The sequence below is a fragment of the Cataglyphis hispanica genome, chromosome 12 (genome assembly GCF_021464435.1).
Source record: "Cataglyphis hispanica isolate Lineage 1 chromosome 12, ULB_Chis1_1.0, whole genome shotgun sequence".
Taxonomy (NCBI): domain Eukaryota; kingdom Metazoa; phylum Arthropoda; class Insecta; order Hymenoptera; family Formicidae; genus Cataglyphis; species Cataglyphis hispanica.
In genome coordinates this window covers 425,720-442,306 of record NC_065965.1, presented here as the reverse complement: position 1 = coordinate 442,306, position 16,587 = coordinate 425,720, and the positions used below count along the sequence as shown (strand labels likewise).

The following is a 16,587-nucleotide window of genomic DNA, read 5'->3' as shown; positions in this document are numbered from 1 at the left end:
TCTCATCCAGAAAAAATGTGAGTTTACGCTTAATTACTCGCGTATGAGTTTGCACTTGATTCCATCTATCTTTCAAATATCGCATGAAAAAATAAAAATATTTAGTAAAACAAAATAGTAAATATAAATATTTTTTTTTCCTTCAAATAACATGCTACACGAATATTAAATATAACTAATGAAAAAGAAAAATACTCGTTACAATTTATTGAAAATGGCATTATTTATAAAAAAATGTTCCTGTCCATCTATCTCTGTAATTATCTCTACAACTTAAATTTTCAGAAATATTAATTGCAATGTCTATGATTCTATGCCTATAATAATCTTCCATAATAATAATGTGAAATATGATGTAAACATAAATAAAATTTTATACAACTTTAAAATGTGCACAAACAAGATCGACATTTTTTTCGTTATCTATCAATCATTCCAATAATTCGGATACAGGTGTATACAAGTAAATAGTGCGATCTCTATAAATATGGAGTTATCGGCAACAGGTGTCAGTAAGCAAGTTGTAATTAATGCGAAAATCCTCTTTCTGATATTACATTTAAATTTGTAAGGAGCATAAAAGTTTCAGTTTAAATTTTATCAATTTATATCGCTAAGATTTCAATTATAAGTGAATTTAAGGAAACATTTGCATTCCTTTTCCGTATCACCAAAAATCAGGAGTGGGAAAATTATTATTTTTTTTCTAATTTTTAATTAAGTTAAAAGTTAATGGTCCAAAAATTAACTAAGTTTATGTTAAAAGTTAGTTAAAGGAAAATTAATTCGGTTAAAATTAAGTTAAAAAATTATTAACTCATTAAAGTTAAAAGTTTCTCTCCAAACGAAATATTCGCATTACGATTAACCATTTTCATATAACTTTAATATTGATGAATTATTTTAACTTGTATAAAAAAAGTTAATAAGTTAATGCATTTAAAAATAACTAGTTTAAGTTAACGCGTTTAAAAGTAACTAAAGTTAAGAGTTATTAATTTTTCAACTTTTTAAAATTAATTTTTAACTGTTTAACTAGTTACTACCCTTGTCAAAAATACAATCATTCTAAAATCTACATATAATAAAAAAATTCCTTTAAAGAATCTGTGACATCCTCTCACCTTTACACACAATTAGAAAGGTAAAAATAGAAGAAAAACTTATCTTATCTTAAAAATTTCGGCTTTCTTTTCTTTGCAGATGATGCATCGAGAAAACGCCCAATCATCGTCATCCAACGACGAACTCACGATGTATCCGTCCGCCGCGTATCATTCTTCGTGTTCGACGCTACCTTCGTCGACGTCGACGCAGTCGTCGTCGTCGAGGTCGTCGTCCACGACCTGCCCATTCTTGCTGTCCGTTCTCACGTGGTCGCTGATGTTCCTGCTGATCTCGTCTTGCATCGGACTCGGCGCGGATGCCGCCACTCTCAACGGCCATCCTCTGGGAAAAAGGTCGTTCTTCGACATCCAGTGCAAGGGCGTGTACGACAAGAGTATCTTCGCCCGTCTCGATCGTATCTGCGAAGACTGCTACAACCTGTTCCGGGAACCGCAATTGCATATGCTCTGCAAGTACGTCTAATTGTCCACGATAATGTTTCCATGAAATGATGATTGATAGACGAAATCCGCACGTGCTAGTGTACCATTGCTACGTGACAATTTGGAGCACAAGTCAATAGAAGATGAGCCTCATTCATGAGATTCTCATCAAGAGATTATCGATGTTTGTAATAATAGGAATCGTAGAAACGCGATAATCTTGAGATGGAAAGAAAATTAAGATAAGGCTAGAAAACAATTCTCTAGAAACTTCCTTCATGATGTCTCAGTGAAGACAAATTACTTAATACATATTTTATGTTCAACTTCCGGACGGTTGAAATATATATATATATATATATATATATATATATATATATATATATATATATAAAAATTAGTAATAAGTGGTAGGTCTTCCAGAACGTCTTCCTCCTCATCTCATATATAATACACATATAAGGTTTATCTCATGAATTGAGATTCGCGGAGGAGAGTCTTCTGTGCGTAAGCAAATCTAAAACGAAATATAAAATTTCGCGAACGATTTTCACCGCGTAATTTCTGCCTTGAAAAATATCGACGATGAACAACAGCCAAGGTGGACGCATGGATGGATATATATATATATATCTTATGCATGCAACACGTGCTCCGGTCTCGGTCTGCCACACGCGCGCAAAGGCATACACGCGCACGGATACTACACCACACACGTCGGCACGCGTATCGAAATGGAATGAGATTTCTCTTCTATTTATAGCCCGTGCGAGCGAATGCCAACGTACATCCGTTGCTACCTGCTGTTTGTGCCGAGCCGCTTAACGGCGGTCGTGTAAAAGCTATTGCATGACAGCGAGCGGGATCGCAACGTGAAAAAAAAAAACGGGGGCGGATTGACAGCTCGAATGTAGCTCGAATGTATTTACGACCTGCAGCTATATGTGTTCGGGAAAAAATATGCTCTATCGTAAAGATGCATCGGTGAATAATCGATTTAAATAAATCTTATATCCTGATAATCGAATTTTTTCGCTAAATGTGTGAAGGAAATGTCGTGTCTAGATGTATTTGTGTTTTTTTGAATTTCGTAGAGATAGAATTTCTGATCGATGCACCTATAACCTTTCACAATCCAATTGTAAGACTACTGGAATGGATTTGTTAAGTATTTGCGATCATCATGTCTCCGGAATATTTTTCAGAATTTCCGGTCTACGAGCTGCTGCTTACGAAATCAACCTACGTTATTGTATTATAATATAATTTATGTGTTCTTTTTTTCTTTTTTAACTTTTCTCAGGAAGGAATGTTTCACCACGGACTACTTCAAAGGATGCTTAGACGTCCTGCTGTTGACGGATGAGGTCGGAAAGATCCAAATGTGGATCAAGCAGCTTCACGGAGCCGATCCGGGGGTTTAGGTAGCCTTTTTTTCTTTGGTTTATGATTTTTTCGTTTATGCGCCCCTTTCTTTTATCCGCTTTTCGCAAATATAAAGAACTAACCATGCCCGCTTGCTCTTCCACATTATCCTTCCTCATCTACTCTCGTTCTGACATACGCATACTCGTCGGAAAAAAAACGAAAATTCCGATTTGTTTGCATAATCTTTGCGCGAATTAACAGTGTGTCTTGTAATATTTACAATGGTTTGGATCGAAAACCGTATGTACAGATACTTCAAGCAAACAATTAATAATATATGTAAACAATATAAAATCGCAATTATAACTTGTTCACTATTATAATTAGAAAAATATCGAGCAAATGTATTGCAAATGTATTAGAAATTTAAGGAGGAAATTGAAATGTTGCATGAGAAAAGATATCGCGAACTGATTGAGTTAATTTATATTTCTTGTTTTAATTGTTCATTATTCCTTTTTGTCATTTCTTTCAATTATATTTTTGTTGCATTTTTTAACACCATCCCCTGGACGATTACTCGCGCGTATTATAGTATCTTCGCACCGAGATAATGAGTATGAAAAATTAGGTAATTCTGCGCAATCTTATATACTAGCGAGTAATGCTGCAATGTAGAAAAGAATAAAATGTCGTAACGGTACACTGAAAATTATCGAAGTTATGTGGGAGCCAGGAGAGAAAGAGTAAGAAGAGTTATCTCGATAGTGTAGAGAGAAAAAAAAGTGATCACGAAAAATGTTTCCTATGTGGCCAGGTTTGCTAAATGGAATAACTTGAATCATTTAGTCGCCATCTTGAATATTCGTATATAGATAATGTTGTTTTTAGTTATGTTTGTAATTAGTAAGTAGTGTGTCATTCAACACACTTACTAAAATAGTAACAATATATATGTATGAATATTCAAGATGGCGACGAGATGATCATTTCAATTGGCAACATACAAAACACTTTTCGTGATTATTTTCAATCTACGCAGATAACTCTCCTTAGTTTTCCTTCATGGTGTGAACAAACTCTGCATGCATTCTTCGAGGAATTTCAGCGAATCAGGAGTTATCATAAAAGATTATAAATTTTGGAAAAATAATACGAAATATAGATGTAATATCCATTTTTATATACATTTGTATATTTAATTTGACAAAAATGCAGCACTGCTAGCGATGTAATATACAGTATCATCTTGTACATTCTGACTTCATATTATTCACCTCGACATACATTTTTGCCATGGCGACGACGATTTTGAACTGTTTTTCGCCGACGAGATTACAAACGAGTTTTACACTTTTGATGCGACAATTTTTGCAACTTGTTGGTGTTTTTGCAACGTCGTTTTTTTGCAGGCTAATTGAAAGATGGCAGATCGACATAAGAATATTTTTTTCCAGGTGATATCTATGACTTTGCAGTTTTTGATATTTTTGAATGTTTTTGCGATTTTGTGAATTTTTGTGCACTCTACTCGTGATATATAAATTCTTGATATTACGGGGTGGAGTGCAAAACAATAGATATGCCGTTTCATACATACACATATCCCAATATTTACCTATGTACTAACAATTGTTAACTCACAAACCTGTTCATTTTTTTTGTCCAATAACATTATATATTACATATAAAATTTTCAAATTGTTTAGGTGCTATTTGCGAGTATTATAGAATTCGAGAAAATTTTTGTTCTATCTTTTAAGATTTATAAATAGATGTGATTAAGCACTAAATATATATTGGAATTAAATCAATATAAATTCAATTAAAAGTCTTGATAATTGAAATTAGAAATCTGGAAATAAATTAAAATTTTCACATTATCCAATTTTTGGGCTCTTAAAATTCTATCGAAACGATCCCCGAACAGGTTTGTGAACTCATCACACCTGACCTCGGTAATTACTCTGCATTCATCCATAGACTAATTTTTTATTCTCAATTTGTTGCCGCTACAGGCAAGACTGCTTCAGCACACAATACTTCACGAGCTGCATCCAAGCGCTGCTGCTGGAGGATGAGAAGGAAAGGTTGCAAGAGATGGTCGAGTACCTAGGTCGCAAGAAGTAAACGGGATATAGTCGAAGCAACGACGCGCCCCATCACAAAGGAGGAACATCACGCGGCATATAAATACGTAAGATCGAGAAAGTGATGGACAGAGAAAGCGCGGTATTCCTGCCTCGAATGAGGAAAACGATGGAGAGGATCCTGATTCGTCATTCTGCGAATTTCGAGCAACCTGGAACTTTACGAAATTTAATGCGATATCGTGTCACCTTTCGGGAGAGCATTCGAGGACATCCGGACATCGCTCTCAAGATTTGGAAAACGATCTTCGAAGAGAGAGAGAGAGAGAGAGAGAGAGAGAGATCTTTCGGAGAGAGTTCATTGATTCCGAAAAGTTCCATGTGCAGATTAATGGACGTCTGGACGACTTGGGGAACGACACGATAATGCTTACGGTGTTCATGAGGTATGAGTGGCCTTGCGGAAGGAGATTTCTGATCGCATCTGGAACGTGCGATTCGTTTACCGATTCAATGTGATTTTAGTGTCTAACTGTGAGTAGAGAGCTGGATATCGTTGTCGTTCTGTTAACATCAGCGAGCGGTGCGATAAGAGTATAAATGGGAGAATTCGTGAGAGAAAGATTCGGCGATCTTTCGCGGTGAGTCGCGTCGTTGCTAGATATAACGAAGAACGAAGTTAAACAATAACATATTAAATAACGAGACACGAGAAGCGAGACGGTACGATTGAGCCATACAACAAACAAGCAAACACACATACACACAGAGTAAATCTATACGAATTCTAGTCGACAAAATATCTGCGCTCTCGCGCACTCGTTTTAATTCGATTAATCATTAATTATTAATCATCGTCATTCATCACTATATATGTGTATATATATATATATATATATATATATATATATATATATATATATATATACGTAGTAGTAATAATGGTAGTATTCTATATTATTATTATTATTATTATTATTATTATTATTATTATTATTATTATTATTATTATTATTCGATTATTATTATGTCACGACTATATTTTTATCGCCATTCTTCATCCATTCGTTGTTTAAAAAAAAAAAATTGAGCCTTTAGTCGTTTACATAAAGAACGTATGCGCGATAGATGAAGTGGATATCAATAGCTCGTTAAATTTTTAAATCCTTGTGTAAACAATTGTGCGTTACTTTAGTCACATTGGTAGCGTATCTCTAGACGTATAAAAGAAAACTCAAAATTAGCGTGAACTCACGAATTCGGTCAGAATAAAATATAAGATTCATTCTGCTTTTTTAAGTATTTTTCGTGAAGCAAGTATTAAGAAGAACAGATCGAAGGCCCATTGGTCGATCAAATCGACTACATTATTATTATTATTATTATTATTATTATTATTATTATTATTATTATTATTATTATTATTATTATTATTATCATTATCATTATTATTATTATTATTATTATTATTATTATTATTATTATTACTATTACTATTATTATTATTACTATTACTATTATTATTATTATTATTATTATTATTATTATTATTATTATTATTATATTAATATTATTGTCGTATAGAATTATTGTTGTTATTATTGCAATTTATATCGCGACGTCTCCGTCCGGGTGAATGCACTGGCAGCACAGTGAAGAGACACTGACAATGTCAACAATTTTCAATTACGTGAGTCGAATATGTGTGTGTGTGTGTACATGTGTGTGTGTGGGTGTGTGCGTACATATCGTACGCGTGCATATTCTCAAAAGTTTTGTTCGAGGGAGAAAGAGAGATAAAGAAGTCTCCCTATAATTTATTTGCCGAATACAAGCGACATCACAAACAGTTTTGCAGTCGTCTCTTCCTTCGTGATGGTTTGACGGATCGTGGACGGAGCCGGTCGCGCATAAAATGCGTAGTATTTATTTATTTTTTCACGTTCTTAAGTTATATAAGCCACTTATATAAAACGAAGCAAAAGTATTAAGCGCGCGTATCTAACCGAGAGCAACAGGCGCGGCGGGGAAATCGGGCGCGTCTTCAAAGCCACGTCCAATTGGATGATTGCCCAAGTGTACGATGTGCAAAACAACCCCGGGGGAAAGTCCCGATCCGATCAGAGACTACTTATCTGCCGAGAAAGACAAGACGAGTACAAAAGAATGGTTTACACGAGATATGTGATGAATCGTCGCTTAAGACTGTTAAGTGGATAAAATTTCGAGAAATATTAACTGACTGTTAGTAGAATTATTAAACATCGAAGGAAGGAATGAACTCTTTCAAACATTATTCCAAAAGTAAGAAGAAAACGTACATAGATAAAAATAAGATTATAACTTAACTTGTAGACAAATCGAGGTGGATTTTAATATTCTTCTAATTCCATTTCCGGATGAAAGAAAAAGGAAAGATATGAGAAAGATTCGTTAAGTTAAAATTAAAACTAATCGATCATTATAACGAGACCAACCCTGAAACCTGATTTCTTTTGTGCACGTCTGTCTTGATCTTTAGAACGAAAATCCCGCCGTGCTCTACGAAGTATCTATGACATCATCGCCACTCTGACCGAAAGAGAACGACGAACCATTCCAAAATCAGTATTGAAATCATTCCATCTTTGCGACCTTCAGGTCCGGCTTCAAGAACTCGCACACATTAAGACAAAGCTCAGATTTATATAAGTGCTCTGTTACATATTTATTTTATATTCATTTGTTTACTTTTATTTTACATTCGTGTGTTGCGTATTGCAAAGAAAGCTAGAAATGCATATGTTATTTATACCAAGAGAAAAGAAATTTCAAAAGATACATTAATTTTTTAGCATATCTTACACTTATATAACATCATATATTGCATTTTTTTAGTCTTTACGTTATGAAAATATACGTTGTTGAAAATATGCAACATATATAAATCGTGCAATTTTGATTTGTTTACTCTAAAGTTCTTGCTCCGAAGCCGATCTGACCCTCAGATATATCTGAGAGAATCAGCATTCTTATTTATGCAACGTAAATACATTGTTCAAATGGCGCAATGCGCATAGCAGCATCGACAGGGGCGAATCTTTAAAATTTCTTCATATATAAAATAATTAATATATTTATAAAATTGAAAGAATATGGCACCTTTCTACGACACTTTCGCATATCTCTTGTGGAAATATTTTTTATTTTTTTTTTTTTTTTTCACATACATCTTTTATTGTATCTCGACAGAAATACTTATACATTTGCGTATAAATATATTTTTAAAGTTTCTTTCAAAGTAATTTCCTGAAAAAAAGGATCGCGAAACGAATGTTGAAAGTTCATAATTTATTTGAGTGTGCTAATGCGCCGCTTTGCGAGATGCATAAAGAGCGCTTCCCGTTTCGCACCTTGTCGATGCGAGTATGCAAAAGCTGCAATCACGCGCGCAATTCGCGTCCTTTGTCGATGCGCGCGGGAAAGCTGCGAGCGTGCGTGCACGTCTACGGATACGTCTCCTAGTTGTTTTTGTTCCCGATATGAGAGGACACGTAAACATGCAACACGTGAGCAGACGATACATTTTTACGAAACACGACTTTCGCTAGATAATTTTTCTTTTTCTTTTTTACTCACTTGTGTAACTGACGACACACGTGCGCGCGTTTAGATGTTGATTATCTATACACGTGTGCGAATATAACGACGTACACACGGACATGTTAAGATATGCAGGCAGGTATGCGTGTACATGTAGTACACGCTAGTCCGGAAAATATAGAAAATACTCATAAACACGTATATTCAGGTATACGTATTTACGCGCAACTGTTAAATTCGAGCGTACGAGAATGAAGATGAGAAAGGGCTGAGGAATCGTATCCTATCCACAATTAATGTAAAATTATATTATATATACATATAATATATAAAATGTGTGTGTAATGTATACACGTGCATTTCGTATATGCATTTCGAGAATGCGTATAACGCGCGATATTGTATGTATATGGACAGATGTGTACACATCAGTACAATTAACGACACGGATATCTAAGTCTATTCTTGTTTTGCGTGAATAAACGGGTGAATCAAAAGTCATTATAACAGTTCTCTATTTTATTGTAAACGTCATGTTTCCTCTTTCCCTTCTCCCACCCTTCTTATACAGCATTTAAATTTTTTTTATATTTCTTATAAATTTTTTATATTGTATATTTACATATTTAAATTTTCTCTTGTTAAGTTCACTATATGAGAAATCGTATACTATTATTTCATTTTTTAATTTGATAAAAGTCTAGAAGTGCCACTCCACTCCATCTCAGATTTTTTTCTAATAGCAATCAAAATTATTATAAAAATAAAATGTATGAATTTTTAGGAGCTGGCACGCATTTATTAAAAAGTAATAACAAAAATAATTTGTTGAATAGAATATAATTTTCGGACACCATGTAATATGGATGAGACATGGAATTCCTACGGACGTATGGAGTTTGGAGTTCGAACAGGATGTCCATAAGGCGTATGAATTTAGTCCGACAGAGGGGTGGGTGATTACGACTAACTACAGCCCCTATTTGAAAGGTTTCTGAAGGCATTTTTGATGAAAAACATGGGAAAAGTAGTAAAAAAATTTTCGATTAATAGTTTTCGAAATATGCGATTTTAAAGTTCACATTTTTAATGCATTTTATGTTATAAAATAAGGAAAAGTAAAATTTGTTTACGTTGTATTTGTGTAAAGCAGAAGAAAGTGTTTGTTTACATTTCCAGAGACAAAAACTCCTTGGGTTTTTCTACTTTCCGCTCAAAGCAAGGTTCAACGCAAACCTATGTGTCTAATTTTTTGATAGTGGAGCCCTAGGGTGGGGGGGGGAGGGGGACATACCTCAACGTATATACTTTTTAATGCGAAATGAGATTTTACATGGGTTTCACAACTTTCCACTTTATGTTTACCAAAAAATTATATAAACAACACTTATCAATACAAAGATTTGAGTTGAACCTCGATTTGTGTGGAAAGTGAAAAAAGGAGTTTCGTCCTTGGAAATGTAAACAGACACTTTTTTCACATTCTGCTTTACACGAATGCAACGTAAACAAATTTTTATTTTTCCTTATTTTATAACAGGAAAAGCATTAAAATTGTGAACTTTAAAGTCGCATATCTTGAAAACTATTGGTCAAAATTTTTTTTTCACTATTTTTCCGTGTTTCTCATTAAAAATGCCATCAGAAACGACCCTTCAAATAGGGGGCCATAGTTGCCATTATTGCTAAAATGATATTCAAAAATTCATAAAGAAGATTTATGAGCAATAATAAACTTGAAAGAGAATTAATTTATATATTTGTTAAAATATTAATACTTTAATTTACAGTTTGGATTTACGCAACATATTTATTTATAATATAGATTATTGATGCAGAAGAAATTTTTGAAAACATTATATATAAAAATACCTACATTTTCAATTTATTGTAATAATAATGTACATTAATTGTAATCTCTCACTGTTTCAGATTTTGTCTACGTTTATAATTTATATTAATTTTATATATATATATTAAATATTAATTTATACACACACACACACACACACACACACACACACATACACACACATACATACATACATACATATATATATACATGGGGTCCCATAATAACCGTATCACTTCTCGTGTGCAGATAGAGCAAGTGAAACTGAGAAGAAAAGTTCTTTATCTTTTTTTTGTATAATGCTTAATAAAAGAATTATTATTGAGTAAAGTCTGGCCAATCATCGCCGATCTTTAGCCGGGCGCACGTCAGTGAGGCGCTGTAAACAGCTGAGCGCTCACGCACGCACCATGCCAGGCGCGCGGCTCATTGACGTGCGTCCAAGTAAAGGTCGGCGCTGAATTGGCAGACTTCACTCAATAATAACTCTTTTATTAAGCGTTATCGAAAAAAATGGTACGGGACTTTTCTTCTCAGTTTTATTTGCTCTATCTGCACACGACGGGTGATGCGATTGACGCCGGACACCTTGTATATATATATAAACTTTTTATATTTGAATAAATTTCAAAACTCACCGTTCCACGATAATGCCACGAGTTCAACTAAGAGTTCTGTTACACCACGAAGAAACTACTGTTATTTTTTCTATCGCATCTTTGAAGATTCCATCTTCTTTTTGACGATATTTTTCGACAACAGCATTATCAATCACGAATTTGGCGCCATCATGTAATTAAGCGCTAACCTCTTATTCGCTCATGACCGCAAACTCATTTCGCACTTTCAGAAGTAAACGCGCAATAATGCTGGCCGAACAAATGAATAATCCGATCGCGAAATTACATTTCATACATACGCGCGATTGTAAACTTGATTTGCGAATTTTGTTTGGATAAAACAAGTACAATAAACGTACAATAAACTGATGCGAACGCGGCTCGCTACGAATTACGAAAGACACTACGTGAATCACTTGAAATTGCATAACATGATGAGACACGTCATGTGACGTCTCGAAAAGTTCAAATTTAAAAAGTCATCAACGATCGAATATCGAAAACGCGATAATTCGATAGAAATATAAGTTTTTCGATTACTAAGGATAGAATTACCTATTAATCAAATATGAATTGTATTTCTAAATGTTATAAATGGTACGTTGTTTGTCTGACAAGTAGAGGAAAAAAACATTAAATTTTTTTATAAAATTTGTAAATAAATAACAACATCAAAGGAAATAATATAATACAATAGAGAGATAATGTTGCGAATTGATGTCTATAGATTCCGCATCGTCACTCTCACATAACACTCACGCCGAAATTAATGAAACATTTTAAAGAAAGGTACTATAGAAGTTTATATGGAAGTTTAATATCTGATAATACAGAACAGAATATTGATGGAAAATATAGATAAATGTAGAAAGAATACGTCCGCATGGTAAGACGGCAGTTGTAAGACTCTTTTCTACAAAATAATGATTTTCTAGAAACTGTCCACCCTTGTTATCAACAATCCTCTCAACAACGTGCTAGTGGATCATCCAGAGACTGCAATTATCAAATATAACCGCCATAGATATTACACTAAGCACAAGGGGCGCACGCAACACAATAGTAAAAGCAAGATATATTTAAATGTGTCTCTTTATATAACTTTATATATTATATTATAGAATTACTCACGCGTTTTATATATAATAATCTTTTTGAAAATATAAATACATATATGAAAAAGCAATAAATCTACATAACAATTATGCATATAAAATGCATATAAAAATTATCCATTAATTAATCGTTTGTAGAACACCTCTGGATACATAACGATTTTGCTGTCAACATTATGATATCGCGAGAACACCATTTTGGTAATCCATCTATAAAATAAAAAGAGTAAAAAATATATTTTTATTATATCAGCATCAGATATCACAAATTAAGTACATTATAAAAGGTTCAGAAAAAATTTGCTAATATTTTATAGATATAATGAGAAAATCTGATTACACACAAAATGTAATTTTAAATAAAACTTAGTTTGCAATCTTTGTGTCACATTTAATGCAAAAAATTTATAATGATTTTTCGTTTTGATATATATATTTTTTGTATAACGTATGATACTTTTGCTTCTAAAGGTAAATATAAGATAGTCATGGATTTCGGATCCATAGGACTCGAAATTCTGTACAGTACCGTCTATGAAACTCGTTATCAGATTTCCGCGCGTCAAATGCATTTCCTTATCTTCCTTGTCTCTTCTGTATATTCAGAGTAAGATTTTCAGAGTAAGATTTCAAAGTCGTTTTTAATACATGCGGATTTAATATATGCAGTTTGACAATGCTGTCCTCGACACAAACACAATCTTGTTACATGTTCATGTATATAGAAAATGCTTCACCTGGAATCTACAAAATATCTGCGATATCGTATATATTTTCTTTTTTCAAAGTTGTTGAAATATGTAAATAATATTTCTGTGATATATTTCATGGTTCATCCAGCACTTTGATCTCAAATAGATATCATCTTGTCAACGTTAATGAATAAGAAGTAAAATTCATTGCGAGTTAAATAACAGGCACTCTGTGCGGTCGGTATTGAACAATTAGTTCTTCTCCCGATCTCGAATCAAAGACATATATAATCTTCTCATGCGAATCAGTTGCAAAAAGACTGTTCTGAACATGACACATAGCAGTGCAACAAAATATTGGAAATCTTTTTTCTCGTTAGAAAATTATTTGTCCAAAATAGTAATAGGTAAGAATCGGTTAGCGTTAATTGGAATGAATAAACTTTAGAATTACATTATTTCCGAATTTTCTGTCAATAAATAAATTACAGCATTTATATTTGAATAAATTTAATAAAAATTTTTTATAGAAACAGAAATTATTTTTCTTGCTCAGTCATTTTACCATGAAAAAAATCAAAAGAAACATTTCGTTATTGTGTATGTTTCATAAGTTTTTTACCATACAAGACTGGTATGGTATTGGTAATCCATGATTTGATGCTATGATCCCAACTATCACTGTAGATAGAGTTCTATTGTTGTCAGATTTAAAATCAGCCCATTATGCGCAGAGTCTATGTTACAGATATTGTATCCATAATCAATGCCATGGAATCCATGATCATCTTTATAAGTAAACTTTTCTTATATTAGACTGCCATCTTTCACATCAGAAATCTAAGCAATATCATCTTACACAGGATCATGTTATATATCAATTTTTATAAAAAGATATGTTCAAAGATGTTTAAATAATGTACTACTTACATGCATCAGAAAACTGTAGTAAAGCATATACTGTACTGTCCTGTGCACATGTAGCTATTTTCTTCAGAGAATTCCTTCTGTCTCCATAAGCTCTTTATTCTACAATTGCAACACATGACAATTTCCAAAATATGTATGTCAAACTTTGCTGAAATTATATTAATTATATATATGTCACTTTTAATCTAAAATTAATATAAAATTTAATATAAAAAATATTTGATATTTATTTACTAAATGAGTAGTTGTATAAAATAATAAACTATTATCAATTTGAACTAACCAGGAAACAAAAGTGAATAGCATCTGGCCATGTATGATTAATCGTTGTTTTCCATAATGAATCATTCTTTAAATCAGACAAAACTGTCTGCATATTAGGCTCAAACTATGCATTAATGTTGATGCTTTCAAGAAGAAACATATATGCAGGAATATCTGAAACGCAGCATAGATAAATTAAATGCTGTATGGATAAAGTAGTCTGCTGTAATTAAACAAACATAACACACACCGTGCGCACGCTCACACACATACACACAAACACACATAAAAAAAAGAAAAGAAAACTCAAGAGAAAGAGAGAGAGAGAGAGAAAAGAATGAGTCATCATACATCGATGATTATGTGCAATCATATACATTGCTTATTTAATATTTTATTGCATCGACAAGCGCAACAGAAAATGACAACAAAGACAAATGATGGTGACAACAAAGAGCAAATTTCCCAAGTGTGTGTACATGTATGGGAGGAAATAAAATTGGCATTCCGTACAAACCTGAACCAGGAGATCCAACAATGACACTTGAGTATCTTTCTCCTTCCTGTCATACGCGCAATTTGCATTTCCGTCATTTCTCCTTATGCGAATTTAAATATTCTCATTTGACCTGTCAAAAATAAGTGCGAAGTCAGCAAAGGCCGTGTTCTAATATTACTGCCAGTTGCCAGTACCGAATTTACAATATGTTTAATAAGGTCAAAGAGAAGCCTGAAATGAGCCAAGAGGGCCCAATCCGCCCAGTTGTCAGATTCAGGTCCCGGTCCGGCAGACTCCGGCATGAGGCCATGTCCGTGCAGTTCATGTCGTCGTTTTTCCAAGACTGTGTTTCTGTCTGGTATAGTGGCGCTTACTGAATCCATTTCAGAGCCGGAATTACATGGTTAAATTCTCTTTTCGCCATAATAAAACGACCGGTTAGTGCATGTCGTATTATATATACAGGATGTCCGATAATTTTTGACACACTCGTGTGAAAGTAGATTGAATCACCGTCGAGATAAGCATAGATTAATAGACAGATAGCCAAAGGCCCGGATTAAGACGAGCATTTCTCACTGGATTTCAGCGCCATACTGTGGTTAGTGTAGTAACTACGTTCTCAATCTTTGCTTAGCAAATTTGCAGCAAAATATTTAATATTTAATAATTTATTTAATATATATTTAATAATTTATTTAAAATATTTAATAATTTATTTAAAATATTTATCTAAAATACTTTATTTAAATAAAGTATTTTTAGGTATATCCGCATGTGCAATGAAATAAATTTTCTAAAATAAATTTTTCTTAGTCTTAATTGAAACTCTAAAAAAACCTTACAAAGGTAAAAAGAATACGCCAAGTACATAAAAAAAATCTTAACTAGTACGCAAAAAATTACAAAATTTTTAATTTTTTCTTTAAAAAATAACTTTTAAAAAATTTTTCTTTGGAAAATAATTTCCACTTAAAAAATAAAAATCAAAACTAAATATGAATTCAATAATTAATTAGCCAACTACATAGAAATTAGTTCAGCAAAAAGTTTAATTTGTAAAGAGTTGCAATTTGAAATAATATTTGTCATAAAATCAATCTTGCAATTATAGAAATATTATAGATTCTCTGGAGAAAATTAAAATGCATTTTATTTCTATCAAGAAATTACATTATTATATTCTTCCTCCCCCAAATAAATATTTTGTATAATACAGGGTGTAACAGACGTTTTTTTTTTTTAAACGGCTTGTCGTAGCAAGTTGGAGAAAAAATTTTTATAGTAAAAGCTATAGTGAAGAATCAAATGGTGACACTCGCATTTTCCGGAAAAGCGAGGAAAATGGAAAAACGGATATGAAATACATTTTTTAAATGGGAAGAGGGGATTATCATTGGATAGAACCTTTAAAAAGAAACAACTTTTGCAGGAAAAATTTTTTAATTTGTCCAATCAATTACAAGAAAAATGCAAATAATTAAGTTTCTTTCATAAATGCTCGAATTGCCTTCCATTGACCCCCGAACATATTAATATAACTTGCTCGCTAATTCGCCATCTTTGAGCACGATCGCTCTATTCTACTGAGTGAAGGAAAGTAGTTTAAAAACATGTAGTAGATGAAAGATTTTTATTTTTGAGAATTTATCAAAATCTGACAACATTTTATTAAAATTTCAAATAATAAAAAGCCAAAGGGAGTATGGAAGTTTGTCAACAATTACACATAATTAATAAAATATTGCAATGCAAAAAGGAAAAGAAAGAGAGAGAGAGAGAGAGAGAGATTTCGCATTTCGCATTCTTAATTTTACGTAGAGAAAATGTAACACTTTAATTTTTTTTTTTTAATTTTTTTTATTTTATTATGGAATTAAATAAATATTATTGATGCTATTGTTATCATAAAAAATGTAGCTAATTTTTTTCAATTAAATATATTTGTTTGATCTAATGTTAATTAAAAATTATTAACGTCAAGTTTGCATTGCCTTAATAAAAGGAGCAATATGCTTCTGAAAT

The 16,587-nt window shown here is 32.6% G+C and overlaps 2 protein-coding genes and 1 pseudogene across 5 annotated transcripts in view; 1 reads left to right on the top strand and 2 right to left on the bottom strand.

Moving 5' to 3' along the window:
- The window catches only part of LOC126853347 (ion transport peptide-like), a 53,183-nt gene extending 47,314 nt beyond the window's left edge, over positions 1-5,869 (top strand). For 3 of the 4 annotated variants that reach the window (XM_050598995.1, XM_050598997.1, XM_050598996.1), the window contains exons 2-4: positions 1,204-1,580; positions 2,854-2,974; positions 4,937-5,076. In XM_050598995.1, coding sequence (XP_050454952.1) covers positions 1,204-1,580; positions 2,854-2,974 — 498 coding nt within the window. In that variant the 3' untranslated portion in view covers positions 4,937-5,076. Of the gene's footprint in view, positions 1-1,203; positions 1,581-2,853; positions 2,975-4,936 lie in introns of all 4 variants that reach the window. The other variant, XM_050598998.1, reaches the window with a different exon arrangement.
- LOC126853332 (peroxisomal leader peptide-processing protease) overlaps positions 1-11,485 on the bottom strand; it is a 78,483-nt gene extending 66,998 nt beyond the window's left edge. Inside the window, exon 1 of the mRNA XM_050598970.1 lies at positions 11,081-11,485. The gene's annotated coding sequence lies outside the window, so the exon portion shown is untranslated. The remainder of the gene's footprint in view (positions 1-11,080) is intronic.
- Positions 11,486-13,462: 1,977 nt separating this feature from the next.
- LOC126853580 (F-box/WD repeat-containing protein mec-15-like) lies at positions 13,463-14,945 on the bottom strand (annotated as a pseudogene).
- Positions 14,946-16,587: the final 1,642 nt, after the last annotated feature.